At 51.7% G+C, this 14,635-nt stretch overlaps 1 protein-coding gene across 4 annotated transcripts; it reads right to left on the bottom strand.

The window, feature by feature from the left end:
- Positions 1 to 750: 750 nt before the first annotated feature.
- Positions 751 to 9,649, bottom strand: Dnajb2 (DnaJ heat shock protein family (Hsp40) member B2). Of its 4 annotated transcripts, none has more exons than XM_075951848.1 (10): positions 9,521 to 9,649; positions 9,159 to 9,256; positions 8,501 to 8,610; positions 6,628 to 6,681; positions 6,340 to 6,462; positions 5,364 to 5,456; positions 4,876 to 4,978; positions 4,659 to 4,729; positions 2,765 to 2,968; positions 751 to 1,631 (listed from the first exon to the last, which is right to left on the bottom strand). In XM_075951848.1, the coding sequence occupies exons 2-10, from the start codon at positions 9,221 to 9,223 to the stop codon at positions 1,621 to 1,623; spliced, it is 834 nt and encodes a 277-aa protein (XP_075807963.1). In that variant the 5' UTR covers positions 9,224 to 9,256; positions 9,521 to 9,649; the 3' UTR covers positions 751 to 1,620. The 4 variants fall into 4 exon arrangements, with proteins under 4 accessions (XP_075807963.1, XP_075807961.1, XP_075807962.1 ...); XM_075951846.1 differs by lacking the exon at positions 9,521 to 9,649 and adding an exon at positions 1,834 to 1,861 and having other exon boundaries at positions 9,159 to 9,354; XM_075951847.1 differs by lacking the exon at positions 9,521 to 9,649 and having other exon boundaries at positions 9,159 to 9,352.
- Positions 9,650 to 14,635: the final 4,986 nt, after the last annotated feature.

Below are 14,635 nucleotides of genomic sequence, written 5' to 3'. Positions count from 1 at the left end.
GGGCTCAGCTCCGGTGTCCTTCATGGCAAAGGCTCCAAGTGGGCAAAGCATCATTCTGCATGTCCCGGCAGAGGCTCAGGATGGGGGCTTGGGAGGGGAGGCTGCTGCTTTAGCTTCGAGAAGTCGGCGAGGCCCTTTGGCCCCCGAAGATGGAGCTGCCGGTAATTTGCAGGGCCATATCCTCTTGTAGAAAAGCACAGAGGTGCTGGTTCTGTGGCTGGTTCCTTCATCCCTGGGCCTGGGCATTGAGTAGAACGGCATTCCACATGCCCCTGGTTCACACCCCTGGAGGGGCTGACTCTAGAGCCCTCGGGTGCTGTTTAAAATCATCAGGGGTTGTCGCTGGTGGTCACACCTTTAACCCCAGCACTCGGGAAGCAAAGACGGGTGGATCCCCATGATTTTGAGCTACACGGAGAAACTGTCTTGAAAACACACACACCAATCAGGTGTCACCATCTGTTCCTTGTGAGTCCCCATGCTTTCAATCAAGTCTTAACTCGGCCTGGGCCTTGCTGTACCACAGAGAACTGGGAACTAGGTCCCCTTACCAGAGGGAACTTCAGGGTCAAGCTAGTTGTGGGGCCCTGGAAGTGATGACACACACCACACTCGGGGAGGACCACCCGATCAAGGCTTGTCCCTCCAGCTGTTTGGCATAGGGAAGGCATGAGGTCTGAAATGTCACCTCATTGTCCCAGAGGGGCCCTCTTAGGCAGTCTTGGGAAGGAGACACGCAGGGCACTAAACTCTCAAAATTCAGCTTTATTAGCTTCCTTTTTCCCTGAGTCTGAGCTCAGTTCATCTGACTTTGACAGGCCTGAGAGGCTCAGCGTTACAGGAGCTGGCCACAGCCTGTCCCACCAATCCCCTCACTGGCCGTGGACTCCCCAGGCAGGAGGACAGGTGGCTCGTGGGGGATGAATGATGGTAAAAAAAAGAATGGGCAGCAAGGTCAGAGGCCAAAGGAAGCCATTCAAGCAGTATGCCCAACACTTCCTCTGCATGCCAGTCTCTGCCATACACACTCCAGCCAAGACAGCCTCCTCTCCCACGCTCTGCCGGCCACAGCCATCAGCCTTCCAGGACCTACACCTACTCAGGCCACTGTCCCACTAGCTTAGTCCTGGAACCCCAGGTTGCCCAAGGGAAACAACCTTCTAGAGGCTACAGGACTCGAACGTGCTCACTCTAACCTGGGTCTAGCAAGAAGTATCAGAACTATGGTTCCGGTCTTTTCTCCTTCATCCACAATTCTCACCACCCCCTTCCAGGGACAAGATGAAAGAGGAGATCTCCCCATTCAGATTGGCAGGCTGGCCAGGGTTGGAACTACATATCCCAAGAAGCACCACTTCCCCTGGGATAAGAGCTATCAGAAACGAGGCCAGGGTGCTCTGGGACTTGTAATCCACAAGAGACAGCACTAAGCACCCAGAGGAGAGAGTTCAGAGGCTAAGAAGACTATGGGTGCCTCCCACTCAGTCCCCACCCACCCCCCAGGCCCCAGCCCTACACTCAGCATAAGTGGGGGAGAGGGATGTAGTGTTCCCTCCTAGCACACTGGGGAGGGCGCTGTCCTGGTGGAACTGCAGCAGCTCTGTATCCAGGGTATCCAGCTCAGAACACATCTGGGGAGAGAGCAAGGGTGGGTGACAGGAGAGAGGGGTCAGCTGCAAGCAGATGCGGGGGGTGGAGCCGAGCATGCACACCTAGGCCAAGCCCTGGGTTCTAATGCGTGATGGACAGGTAGTAGGGATGTAGTCCCCCACCTAGGCCTCCCACTGGGTCACCCTGGCCCTATCCCACCTCTCCAGGGACAGCCAGCCTCACCTCTGCCTAGTCCTGTGGTCAGGGCAGGCTGAGGCAGCAAGGAGAAGGGAAGAGGAGTTGACTCTGGTTGAGACTCTGGAGGGCTGAGAGGCTTCCACCCCACCTAGCTAGCCTCCCCAGAAGATCTCACGGCCCCACTGGCCCCAGCATCTTCCTTGGGCACACTGAGGCTTCAGAGAGGAGGAGGAGGAGGAGGAGGAGGGAGTCCTAGCCAAGCAGCAGTGAAAGCAAGCGATGCAGCCACAGGGAGTTGCGGAGGAGAGCAGCACCAGAGGGGAAACAGAGACAATGACAGGTGAGAACTCAGTTCTGCGCAGACCAGGAGGCCTGCAGCTGGGGTTGGACAGCAGAGGCTCCGCTTGCTCGGCCCGCGCTGCTCCCCAGGGGAGCTGCCAACCTGAGCTCAGGGCATGCCAGGCCAAGGCCTCCTTCCTTGATAGCATCAGCAATACAGATGGCAGCAGAAGACTTGGGCACAAAATACCCAACCCCAAACCACTAATGCCCCTCAGCAGCGCCGGATCCAGCCAGTGCCTCTGGGCTCCACAAGCCCTTTCATGGCCCTGGTACCCCCAATCCTGGGCTTTACCCAGGGATTTATCAGCCCCAAACAGAGCATAACAAATCCCTGGTTCACACTGCAGGATGATGGGCCTGGGAAGGAAACTTGTGGAGGGACAGAGTTTGGGATCCTGTAGCTCAGGCCGCACTCAATTTTGGACTCCCTACAGTGAGCTGGACTCTGGGTCAGACCCTGAATCAGGTCAGGCTCAGCCTGGTCTTCAGAGAATGAGGCATCGAGAGGCCTTCTCCTCTGAAGGGCTGGGTTTGGTTGCCTCGCCCCTCGCCCCCCTATGTGTCCCTCCTATATCAGGGTCTTGGTGCTGGGCCCTGGACTGGCCCTGCCATCCTGGCTGCGCCCCCCGCCCACCTGCTGGCTTCTGCCCAGCTGCTTCCATCTCTGATAGGCTGTAGGCCATGGCAAGCTGCAGGTCCTCGTCCTCAGAAAGGTCGCTGTCAGTGGGACGGGACACAGCGGTCGGCCGGACCTGTGTGCCCCCCAGCCTGGAGGTGCCTGAAGGTTGCTGCTCACGGCGGCTCAGCTCCAAGCCTAGTGCCAGATCATCTGGGACACCTGCGAGAGTCACAGCCACCATCAGGTCCCAAACCCAAGCTGGTGGTCATGCTGGACCCCCTCACAGAGCCTCTCTCTGGAACTAACACACATACGTTAGGTTACAAGGTTATTTAGCATCTTGGGTTGTAGCTCTGCCACCTCAGGCAGAGTATGCAGCCTCCCTGTGCCTCCCTCATCTATGCCGTGGGGATGAGGAGATTGTCTACACATGCAAACTGTCCCAGGGACTAACCCATGTCGATTGCTTGTCACCGTGCTCGCTGCTGGCAGGGAAGTAGCTAGCCACAGCGACAGTCCTTGGGGAAAGAGCTCTACTTTAGGAATCCTGAGTTTGATCCTGGGCTGGTGCTGTAGCCCAGCACGTACAAGGCTCTGCCTTCATACTCCAGTGCCTGTACACACACCACACACCTACATTCACACACACCCCCCACATACACCCTATGCCTTATCTTGATTCTTGGCTTAATTTATCCTTTCTGTATGGTAAGCAGTAGTCTTGAGCTAGAGGCTATTTACAAGTGAGGGTCATTTAAACAAACTTCAGCTCAGGCCCCTCAAATAAAAAACGGACAAATATGACCTACGCTACTTGACTTTTTCTGTTAAGAACACAGGACTGGGGAGATGGCTCAGCTGGGTCAGTGCTTGCTGTGCTAGTGTGAGGACCTGAGTTCAAATCCCCAACATCCGAGGAAAAAGCTGGGTGTGGCAGTGCACCTGTGTAATTCCAGGGCAGGAAGAGCAGAGGCAGGAGGATTCCCTGGGACTCACTGGCCAGCCAATCAAGCCGAATCAGCGAGCTCCAAGTTCAGGGAGAGACTCTGTCTCAAAAAATGAGGGAGGGGGGAAAAAGAGGACATGACGTGGCAGGTGGGACCTGGAAGGAGTAGGAAGATGAGGTGGGGCATGAATATGATCAAAATACGTTGTATGCTTGTATGTCGTTCTCAAAAATACATAAAAAATTGGGGCTGGAGAGAGAGGACCAAAGTTCAGTTCCCAGCACCCACATCAGGAGGGTCACAACTGCCTGGAACTCTATCTCCAAGAGGACCTGGAGATGCCTTGGACCTGTGAGCGCCTGCACAGACACAAACACATATATACACACAGCTACACCTAATTAGTGTATGTGTGTGTGCGGTGTGTGTGTATAATATATATAATATATATACATATGTATATATATAAATTTTAAAAACAAAATAGAGGAAGATGGCAGACCTTGACCTTTGGCCTCCACAGATGCACTCATAGGTATGTACAGAGTCTCTCTCTCTCTCTCTCTCTCTCTCTGTCTCTCTCTCTCTGTCTCTCTCTCTCTCTCTCTCTCTCTCTCTCTCTCTCTCTCTCTCACACACACACACACACACACACACACACAGATTAGAGGGAAAAAGATAGGAAGACAGGAAGAAAAGAAAGGGAAAGAGAAGGAAACCCCCACAGTGGCACTCTATATGAGCAGAGCCTCTAACTCAGTGGCATAGAGTTTGCCCAGCATGCCTGGGTTCAAGGCCCAGTGTCACTCACACAGAGTCAAGAGCCTTGCAAACAGAAGGCATCCCTCTAATCATGATGGTAATTAACTAGCCATCTGAGACTCTTCTCCCCCTGGCCCCTCTCCAAGGGGGGTAGGAGCCATGTGGGTGGGTCTAAGGCTTCCTGCCAGAACCCCACTTACCATTGATTGAAACTGACTTCAGCTGTCCGTCCTCTTCCACCTCTACCCGTTCCTGCCCGTTCTCCATGATTCTGTGGAAGGCGGCACAGTCAGCGAGCAGACTGGTCCAGGCTCTGACCGTTACAGCCATCAGGGCGGACTCCGTGTTCACACAGCACTTGCTTTTACCCCTCACCCCCAGAGCCTCCACCTGTTCAGCCCCAGAAGGAGCGCTCACCTACGCGTGGTGATGCGGCGTCCTTGGACAAAGGTAGTGGATGTTGAAACAGAACGGAAAGCACCAGCCCCAGGGCTGAAGGAGAAAGACGAGGAGGAGAAATCTGGCGTTGGGACAAAGGCAAAGGGGAGGCTATGAGAGGGAGGTTCCTGACTACTTATAGCCATCACCAAAAGCCAGGGGCCTTGGGGCTTCACTCAGACCTGCCCCTGCTAGCAAAAGCCAGGACCTTGGGGCTTCACTCAGACCTGCTCCCCTCACCCCCCTCCTAGCAAAAGCCAGGGGCCTTGGGGCTTCACTCAGACCTGCCCCTGCTAGCAAAAGCCAGGACCTTGGGGCTTCACTCAGACCTGCTCCCCCCACCGCCCCCTAGCAAAAGCCAGGGGCCTTGGGAGCTTCACTCAGACCTGCCCTGCTAGCAAAAGCAAAGCCAATTTCGGGGACTCCAGGACTCACGATTTGCAAAAACAGAAAGGGACAGTGTTTACCAGAGTGGCCAGGAGAGGAGGAAGAGAAGGCAAAGAAAGGACCAGTGGGTCGGGAACCTCGGTTCTGAAGCTCTGAGAAGGGGCCCAAGTCATCTGCAAGAGGGAGATTAGCCACTGGTGAGGAGATTCCCTCCAAAACCATGTGGCTGATGTTTTAAAACCTAGAAATCAAGATGATAAGCAACCGCGTGCACTTCTGATTTTTTTTTTCCGGTTCTGGTGGTGCAAATTTACAAATTTTTAAAACTGTTTTGGAAAGGGGTCTCAGTAGCTCAGGCTAGCCTCAAACTTAATAGATAGATAAGGACGGCCTTGACTGCCTCACCCCGCGCCTCCACCTCCCAAGTTGGGGGATTAGATGTGTGCTCCACCATGTCTGGCTCTCAAGTGTAACCAGGCTTGTCGAAGGAGTCTCCTAAATCACCAAATCTGGTGGTTAATATTTGTGTGTGTGTTTCGTTTTGTGGTGTTGAACCCTGAGATCAGCACCTTGCCCGTGCTAGACAGGCGTCTAGCACTGAGCCCCTTCCTGGTCACCCAGGTGGGATTCTAAGCTGATGTGCATGTGTCTCGTGGGAATTAAAACCCCTCACCTCTCAGGATTTACGAGGCTTAGGGGACGCAGGCTCTTGAAATCTATTAGTCATTAAGAACTGGTGTCTGTTGTTATGTGTAACGCTGCATCAGCTGTCACGTGACACTTGGAGTCTTGTTTCCCTGGTGGCTCCTGTGGAGGTTTAACAATGTGCTCTTGTGTCATTTAATAAGGCCAGCCTGTGAAGTAAGTGTCACTGGTATGTCACGTGAGTCCTGGCATGTGTGAGGTTCTGTCCCAGCTTTCGCCGGACTCACGCCCACGCAACCTCAAATCATCTGCTGTGAAATTCCAGTTCCATCCAAGCCTCTAGCCTGAGAGATCCCGAGAGGACGGACAGCAGGCCGGAGGAGGAGAAGTTGAACTATCCCGCCGACATACCAAAGAGCTCCGAGAAGGGGTCTCCACTCCCGAAGAACTCCCGGAAGACTTCCTCGGGGCTCCGGAAAGTGAATGTGAAGCCAGGCCCCGTCCCACTGGTTTCTGGTTGAGAGGGAACAGTTCCTGCAAGAGATGAGGAAGGAGCTTAGAGGGAACATTTGGCCCTGAGTCGGGGTTCCCCCCCCAAAGGCATGGCTGGGAACCTTAGAAAGAACATGCTCTGCAAGAATTTGCCTGCCCCTCCTTCCTTAGCCCATTTTCATCCTGGCACCCCACCGCTTCACCTACCTGCCCCCGTCAGCCCTTCCCGGCCATAGCGGTCATAGATCTCCCGTTTGTGCTCTGGAAGAAGAGACCTGGTCATTCCTCCCATTAGAGTAGTTAGTTACCTCCCCTCCCGGGCTAGGATAAGCTGCAGAAAATGCAGCTTAGGAGATGGCAGGTGTCTGGGCGCACCATCATAGCAGCTGCCTGACTATACAACACACGCTAATAGCACGTACTTTTTAAAAAATTTCATTTTACATTCCATTCACAATTCTGTCCCCCCCATCCATCCTCCCATCCTCCACCTCCCCCAGCCCACCCATCCATCCACTCCTCCCAACAGGTATGGACTCCCATGGGGAGTCAACAAAGTCTGGCACATTCAGTTGGGGCAGAACCAAGCCCCTCCCCGCTCTGCACTAAGGCTGACCATGGCACCCCACCATAGGGAATGGGCTCCAATAAGCAAGCTCATGCACCAGGGAAAGACCCTGGTCCTACTGCCAGGAACAGTACCTCCTCTAGGCCAGCGAGAGAACTAAATGAGACAACTCACCAAAACTGCCTAGCATAGTGCCCAACACATAACTCAGTAAGTGTAAAGCTCAGTGGTGGAGACCCTGCCTAGCAGGAACAAGACCCTGGGTTTACCGAGGGGCTCCACACAAGTAAGTAAATGGATGTCCGCTAATTACTACCATATTGTACCAACAGGCTTAGCCTGATCCAGCCACTTCCACAGAGGGAACCTGGGCCACCCTCCCCGCTACAGCTGCTCCCCCTTGGAAGGCTCTTTCCAGTGTATAATCTGTCTTTGCATTTACCTGGTTATCGCCAGTCTTCTTTGATCAGAATGTGATAGACCCACATGAAGAGGTCAGGGCCTGCTTTCCCCCCACTGCCTCCCTAGTACCCCAAAATACCTGACACACTAAGTTTAGCGGATATTTTCTGGGATCCTTCGGAGATTTGGTTTTGTTGTTTAGAGACAGGTCTTACTCGGTATCCAGGCTGTCTTCAAACTCGTGCCTATCATCTTCCCTCTGCCTCCTAAGTGCTGAGATTACAGGCGTGAGCCACCACCCACAGCTAAGAAATACAGCTTTTTAAAAAGACACCAGGCTGGTCTTGAATTTGAGAGATGGCCGAAGAACCTTGATCCTCCCATTGCTAGGATTACAGGCAGGGCACCACCATGCCTAGCTTATGTGGAGCCAGGGATTGAATCCAGGCCCTTGTTCATGTTACCAAAGCACTCTGCCAACAAAGTTACATCCTTAGCCAACTGTTTGCTGTTGTTTTGACGTTTATCCACTTATTGAGACAGGATTTCTATATATTTAATCTATATATAATTCATTATTTATTAATAAATAAATATTATTTATTATAATTATATATATGCTGTTGAACTCAAGATCTGCCTAAGTACTGGAATTATAGCCATGTCTAGTCAGAATATTTTCTGAAAGAATGAATAACAGACCTAGGATTGTGTTTAAACAGTAGAACACTTGCCTAGCATGTACAATGTTCCAAGTGCAACCTGCAGCACAGAAAAGAAAAAAATCCACCTGTCAGACCTGGACTCATATTCTAGATCAAGACATGAGCAAATTATTTTGCCTCTCTCGGCCTCAGTTTACCTGCCTATAAAATGGGGGAGATAAGCCTGCTTGGCAGGAAACCCTGTGCCCTTCCCTGGTCAAGACCCAGACTGCTCTCCAGCCCCTGGGAGACAGACAGAACTTGCCATGTCGGAGGAGGCACATTTAAGCTATCTTAGAGAAAAGCAGGGAGGAGAGAGGTGATGGAAGCTTGGCTTTAGGAAGGAGTGCGATGCGCATGATTAGAAATGGGGACATGCTGGTCCCTGCCGGACCCTAAGCCTTACTGTCAGACAGTACTTCATAGGCCTCTGCCACCTCCTTAAATTTTTTCTCAGCAAACTCCTTATTATCTGGGTTCTTGTCCGGGTGCCACTGCAGAGCCTTCTTCCGGTACCTGCAGGAGAAGTGAGAGGAGCTGGAGAGTCAGGGAACTGACGTGGGTTCTTCCCACTAGGCAACTGAACCACACTCTCTTAGTCCACCCACCCTTTCACTGCTCCGATCCAAGAACGCCCCGGGACTGCAGCCACGTTTACAGGGGGTTCTCTCCCAGCTCTGTGCCAGGGATATGAGCCGAGAGTAAGGGTGCCAGAAGAATGTCCCCACCCAAAGCCCTCCCTTGGAGCTCATTGGATAGAGCTATCTAGAGCCACAGAGTGTGGGGACACTGGCCTACCTCACAGAGCCCGGGCATTTTAGCACTGCAACCTGAGCATGCCCACATGGAGGAGCTGGAGGAGAGGAGTATCTGGTGGGTGTGTACAGCGGGCTCTGAGACGGACAGCACTTCTTCCCTCCCTGGCCATGGTCCTCGTAATTTCCCAAGGGTCCCCTCCCTCCCCCCAGGCAGCCCTCGAAAGGGCCCCTGGCGCTGGGGGTGGGGGGTGAGGGTAGTGGGGAAGAAGAGACAGAGGCTTTCTGCAGCACAGTAGAGGCACTTACGCCTTCTTGATGTCATCAGCAGACGCACTCGGCGGTACGTCTAGAATCTCGTAGTAGGATGCCATGGCAACTCAGCCGTCAGGCGGCCCTCCTCCGGGCTGCGGGAGAGAAGGGATCAGGCCGAGTGAAGCACGGCGGCTCCCTGTGCTTGCAGCCCCCGGTGCGGGGCGGGGGAGATGCAGAAGGCGCTGCGAGGTGGATGCCGCGCCTGCAGCTGATGATTAGGCTCCTTCACAGTCTTATCGGGTCCCGCAGGCCCGTGCCCGGGGTTATTTCGCCGCAGGCCTAGAGAGCCCAACCCGAACCCCCTGACTCCAGCAGCCCGATCTGAGGTCCCCAACCTGACCCAGCTGGGGCCGCACCTCCTCTGCCGAGAGTCCCGCCCCTGCCCCCCGCGGGGAACCGCCTGGCACCCGCAGCCCCGCTCGCGGCTGCTGCGTGCGACGCGCCAGGCTGGGTTGTGTGCGCAAGCGTGCGTCAGCACCGCGGAAACTACTAGAGACCTAGAGAGGGCCGGCTCGGCCGGTCACACTGGAGGGGGAGGAAGAGGGGGCGCTGCAGAGACTTCTGGGAATGGGGGAGGAGCCGTCTATTTTAGTTTTGCACCCAGGCAACGTCATTCCCAGGTGGGACTTGGAAGGCTGAAGTTTACTACATCCTCCCAGCCATGTCGCACTCCCTCAAACACAGGCAGAGAGGCCGTCCGCAAACTAGGTGCGGGGCCCCTTGTCCCTCTGTCGCTGTCGTCGAAATATACTTCATTGATCCCTGAGTACTCCCCCAGGCCATCATCACCAGGACTCGCCTGGTCTCTTCTGAGCCTGACTCCTCCCCTTCTTCATAGCCTAGCTCCAGCCCCAAGTCTTCAAAAGAGGCTGCCCTGGCTCTCCTGAGTAGGTCAGACCTGCTTTTTATAGCGTCTCGTGGCATTTCCTTCTCCACTCTTTTCAGAGCCACAAATTAACATTTATTTGATGATTATCCACCTCCTCCACTAGAATGTAAATTCCCAGGATGTAAGAATTGCATCCTCCTCCTCATTGCCCCCCCTCCCATTTAGTCTTCAGTTAGAGTTGAAAAATATCAGCTGGATGGCTAAATAATACTTGGAAGAATCTTGATAACAGTTTGACACATAGGAAAGGGGAGGGCCTAATTAAAGGAAATTACTAAATTCAAAGTTCCTCTTCTACAGCTGGCCCTGAATAGATCTATTCCACCTGAAAATGATTCCTGGATTCAGACCTCATGAAAGAGGGAAACTTCCAGAACCAGCTCTTGCTTTATTCCGTCTGACCAATCCCTGGGCATTAGTGGAGTATCTTCTATCTAGTGGATGCTACCAGAATGTACTAAGAATGGGGACGGGGTGGGTATGGGTAGAGTACTTGCCTAGCAAACATCAGGCCTTCCTTAGCCTCAGTTCCCAGCACTGGGAGAGAGGTAAGGGGAGGGGGCACAGAAAGTGACCTAGTGCCTGCTAAGACAGCAGCCTGTCAGCAGTGTCCCCTGGGAACCTCGGGACTCTAAGAGCTGGGAGACCCGCTGTGTGGCTTGGGGCCGACCGAGTACTGTTTTCCTCTTTAAATATAGGTAGCATCTAGAGCTGTTTGAAAGTCTTCATCTGAAGCATGCTTTATAGAAGGTGTTATTAGTTAGCACAGTGCTTTCTGGGGTCACACTTGACCCAAGCAGTAAGAGTTATATGTACCCGGTCAGGATGAGAGACCTGGGGACATCACATAAATAAAAACAAAACAACAACAACAAAAAACAAAACAAAACAGCTTGAGCAGGACACAAGAGAAGAAGGCATCAATCTCAATCGCTCGTCCGTTTTTCCTGCCTGCCCACCTTCTGAATGACCTGCCTACATTTGGAAAATTCCCACCGACATCCAGGGAACTTTCATTGTTTCAGCCCTAATAAGAGATGCGGCATCTCCCAGGGAACCTTGAGGCTCTCACACGCTTCCCCCAGGGTACGAGCACAAGTCACAAGCTCTGCCAATGAGGTGCCCCTAGTAAGTGGGACTTCAAATCTGGAGCAAGGCAGGGAAAGGGAAGGTGGGTAAGAATTTCTCTCTGTATGGCGCAGGTTGCCATGGGGCTTGCAGCGGCCTCTTGCGCCTGAAGGAGGAAGTGTCCGTCTCCATGTTGAGGGCAGAGGATCCCTGCAGCAAACAGAGGGGACCGTCTTTGGTACTGCTGCTTGCTGGGGTTTGACTGCCAGCCCTTGCACTGACTGAATCAATGTATAAACGCCATACGCTTCTAATTTGAGGGTGATTCGGGAGAGGGAAATGGTTTAGTATAGGGGTTGGGTTGTTTTTTTAACTTGTTTGATTTTGTTGTTGGTTTAATTTACTTGAGTTAGCTTCTGCTGTTTGTGATAGGAGCCCCAACTGACCCAGTGGTCAGGGGCTTATATTTGGTTTAAGCAAATCAAGTGTAAGTACATTACTCCAAAATCTTCCAAGTGTTTGCTATTTTCTTCTACTCTTCTCTCAACAGACAGTTGTCTGGCACCTACCTACCCACCAGATATGTGAAATTAAGAAGAGAAAGGCCAGGGCCATTGAAGTGGCTCAGGGTAAAGGTGCCTGCCACTAAGCCTGATGACCTAAATTCCATGCCTGGGCCCCACAGGGGAGAAGAGAACCGGTTTCCACAAGTTGTCCTCTGATCTCCATTTGGCGTGCTAGGGCTCAGGTGTGCCCACACGCAGAGACACACACACAGCACAGATGTGATTTTCAGCACTGGAGATGAGAGCACCTGGGTGCCGTGGGTTGCAGCTACAGCCTCTGGCCCTTGGGAGGCTGGGGAAGGCAGGCGACCTCAAATTCAAGGCCAGCCTAGGCTAAATCGGGAGTTGCAGGCCAGCCTGGACTGCAGAGTGAGTCCCTGTCAAAAAACAAACAAACAAAAAATCCTCCACCAACAAAAAGAATAAGAATGCAAGAAGAGTATGCAGAGGCCCAGAGTCTGCTACTGAAGGGGACCAGCCTGGGCTATGTAACAGACAGGGAGACAGAGCTGCGACTGAAGAGGACCAGCCTGGGCTATGTAACAGACAGGGAGACAGAGCTGCGACTGAAGGGGACCAGCCTGGGCTATGTAACAGACAGGAAGTCAGAGCTGCGACTGAAGGGGACCAGCCTGGGCTATGTAACAGACAGGAAGACAGAGCTGTGACTGAAGGGGACCAGCCTGGGCTATGTAACAGACAGGAAGTCAGAGCTGCGACTGAAGAGGACCAGCCTGGGCTATGTAACAGACAGGAAGTCAGAGCTGCGAATGAAGGGGACCAGCCTGGGCTATGTAACAGACAGGAAGTCAGAGCTGCGAATGAAGGGGACCAGCCTGGGTTATGTAACAGACAGGAAGTCAGAGACGCTTATATTTAGAACTTGTGCTCAAGGAGATTATATTTTTTTTGACAAGATATAGATGAACAAAAACCAAATGAAAATTATGGAACCTACCTGGCAGAAGCAGATAAAGGCTTAACATTTCTTTGTTCACAAACAAAGCCAAAGAATTTGTAAGACAAGCTTCTTTTTAAAAATTTAATACTGGGGGCACTGGTTCCTCAGTGGTTAAGCATGCTGGCTGATCTTCCAGAGAACCAAAGTTCAATTTCCAGCACCTCACACCTGCCTGTAACTCCAGTTCCAGGGGATCTGACTCCCTCATACAGACACACAGGCAGGCAAACCACCAATGCACATAAAATACAAAGAAATGAATTATTCTAAACAAACCTTAATCCCGGGGATTAAACCCTGGGCTAGCACACCTGCTAGGTGAGTGCACTTGCCCTTCTAGAACTCAGTGTGACTTGTAGAAATCTTTTCTCCAGTGGGGTGGGAAGTGTCAAAGCAGTGTCCAAAAATGGAGTTGTGTGAGGTTTCGAAGTCCCTGTGAGAAACCAAGACACCAAGCCAAGAGTCTCGTGACCTCAGTTCCTTCAAACGACAGCATTTTTTCTTGGGTTATGCTTTCGAGCCCCTCCCAGGCGTAGTGCATAGGAGTGAGTTTGCTTCAGGTAATTCATTACAGCTGCCTGTGGTTATTTGTTCCTGTGCCTCTGAGGAAAGACACATTTCTGCTGAGTTTGGCTTGCCAGCCACATGTGGTTTGCTCTCATAACTGCACGCTTGACTCATGTGACTCCTCTTAACCCTCAGAGTAAAATTTGTCTGATGCTCAGAATAAAGAGTTGGCTATTGCATGAGACTTTAGTCCACCTCATTTACTGGCTTCATTTTCCCAGGAATGGGAAAGGTTGGGACAAGCTCTGTTGTAGCTGAGGCTGGCCTCAAACTTACTATGTATCTGAGGTGGACCTTGAACTCCGATCCTCCTGCCTCCATTTCCCAAGTCTTGGGTTAGCAGGTGTGAGGCACGATGCCTAGAATCCAATGTAATTTTTTAAATTGATAAAGGTCACAGACAGCTCCCAGGGGAGAACATTCTGCCTTATTCATGAAAAGAGCTTCAGTCCCATTATAATGAAAGAGGTAGAAACAAAATCTTCAAGAAAGCACTTTGCTCTTTAAATGATTGACAATGTTCAAAAAGCTTAACACACTGAAGGCAAGGCTGTGGGCGCAGCTAGAGTCAGGCATTTATAGTGGGACAGATGATAAGAGGGAGTCATCTAAAGACAATGATATGGGACACAACAACATTGAAAGTGTAGCATTTGATAGACAAAGCCAATTCTACAAACTTGTGGCTATACATATAAGCAAATAAATATGTTCAAGGACTAATGCATTCTTCTTTTTCTTCTTCTTTGCTCTTTTCTTTCAAGACAGAGTTTCCCTGTGTATCCCTGGCTGTTCTGGAACTCACTCAGTAAACCAGGCTGGCCTTGAACGCAAGTACTGGAACTAAAGGTGTTTGCCTTGGATGCATGAGAAATTAGCAAAGGAAGAATGGAAATTAGCAAAGGAACCATAGGAAGCTGGCAAAGCCTTCCATATATGAATCAAATTCAGGAATGTAAAACCCTCTTCTGGTCCAAGTACAAGTTCCTATAAGTATTGCTCAGTGTGTGCAACAACTAGCAACTGCAGCTTCTTCTTCCTGCATGTGGATAGCTGAGACTGCTCCCCTACAGAGACCTCCTACAGAGACTCACCAATTCCTCAGCCTGCACTGCACCCAAGAGTCACACGGAGTTGTGGGTTCTGGGTTGTGATAGCAATCGGTGCTACTTTATCAGAGTGTGCATAGCTCACCTGAGTCCAGCTTTTCTATGTCTCTCATTTCTTTAGTGTCCTTATCCCTTCCAAGTCAGGGTTCCAGGACCAAGTCTTGAGGGGTGAAAAAGAAGTTGGGGGGGGGATGAAGAAGAGGAGGAGGCATCAGCTAAAAAAAAACCTCATATCTTTAATTCAAAATGGATTATAAGCCAAAATATAAAGCTGCCAAACTTCTAGAAGAAAGTAGCAGAAATTCCAGGGA

Source organism: Microtus pennsylvanicus, chromosome 17 (genome assembly GCF_037038515.1).
Source record: "Microtus pennsylvanicus isolate mMicPen1 chromosome 17, mMicPen1.hap1, whole genome shotgun sequence".
NCBI classification, from domain to species: Eukaryota; Metazoa; Chordata; class Mammalia; order Rodentia; family Cricetidae; genus Microtus; species Microtus pennsylvanicus.
Note: the sequence above shows the minus strand (reverse complement) of the source record. Positions and strands in the feature narration are given on the sequence as shown.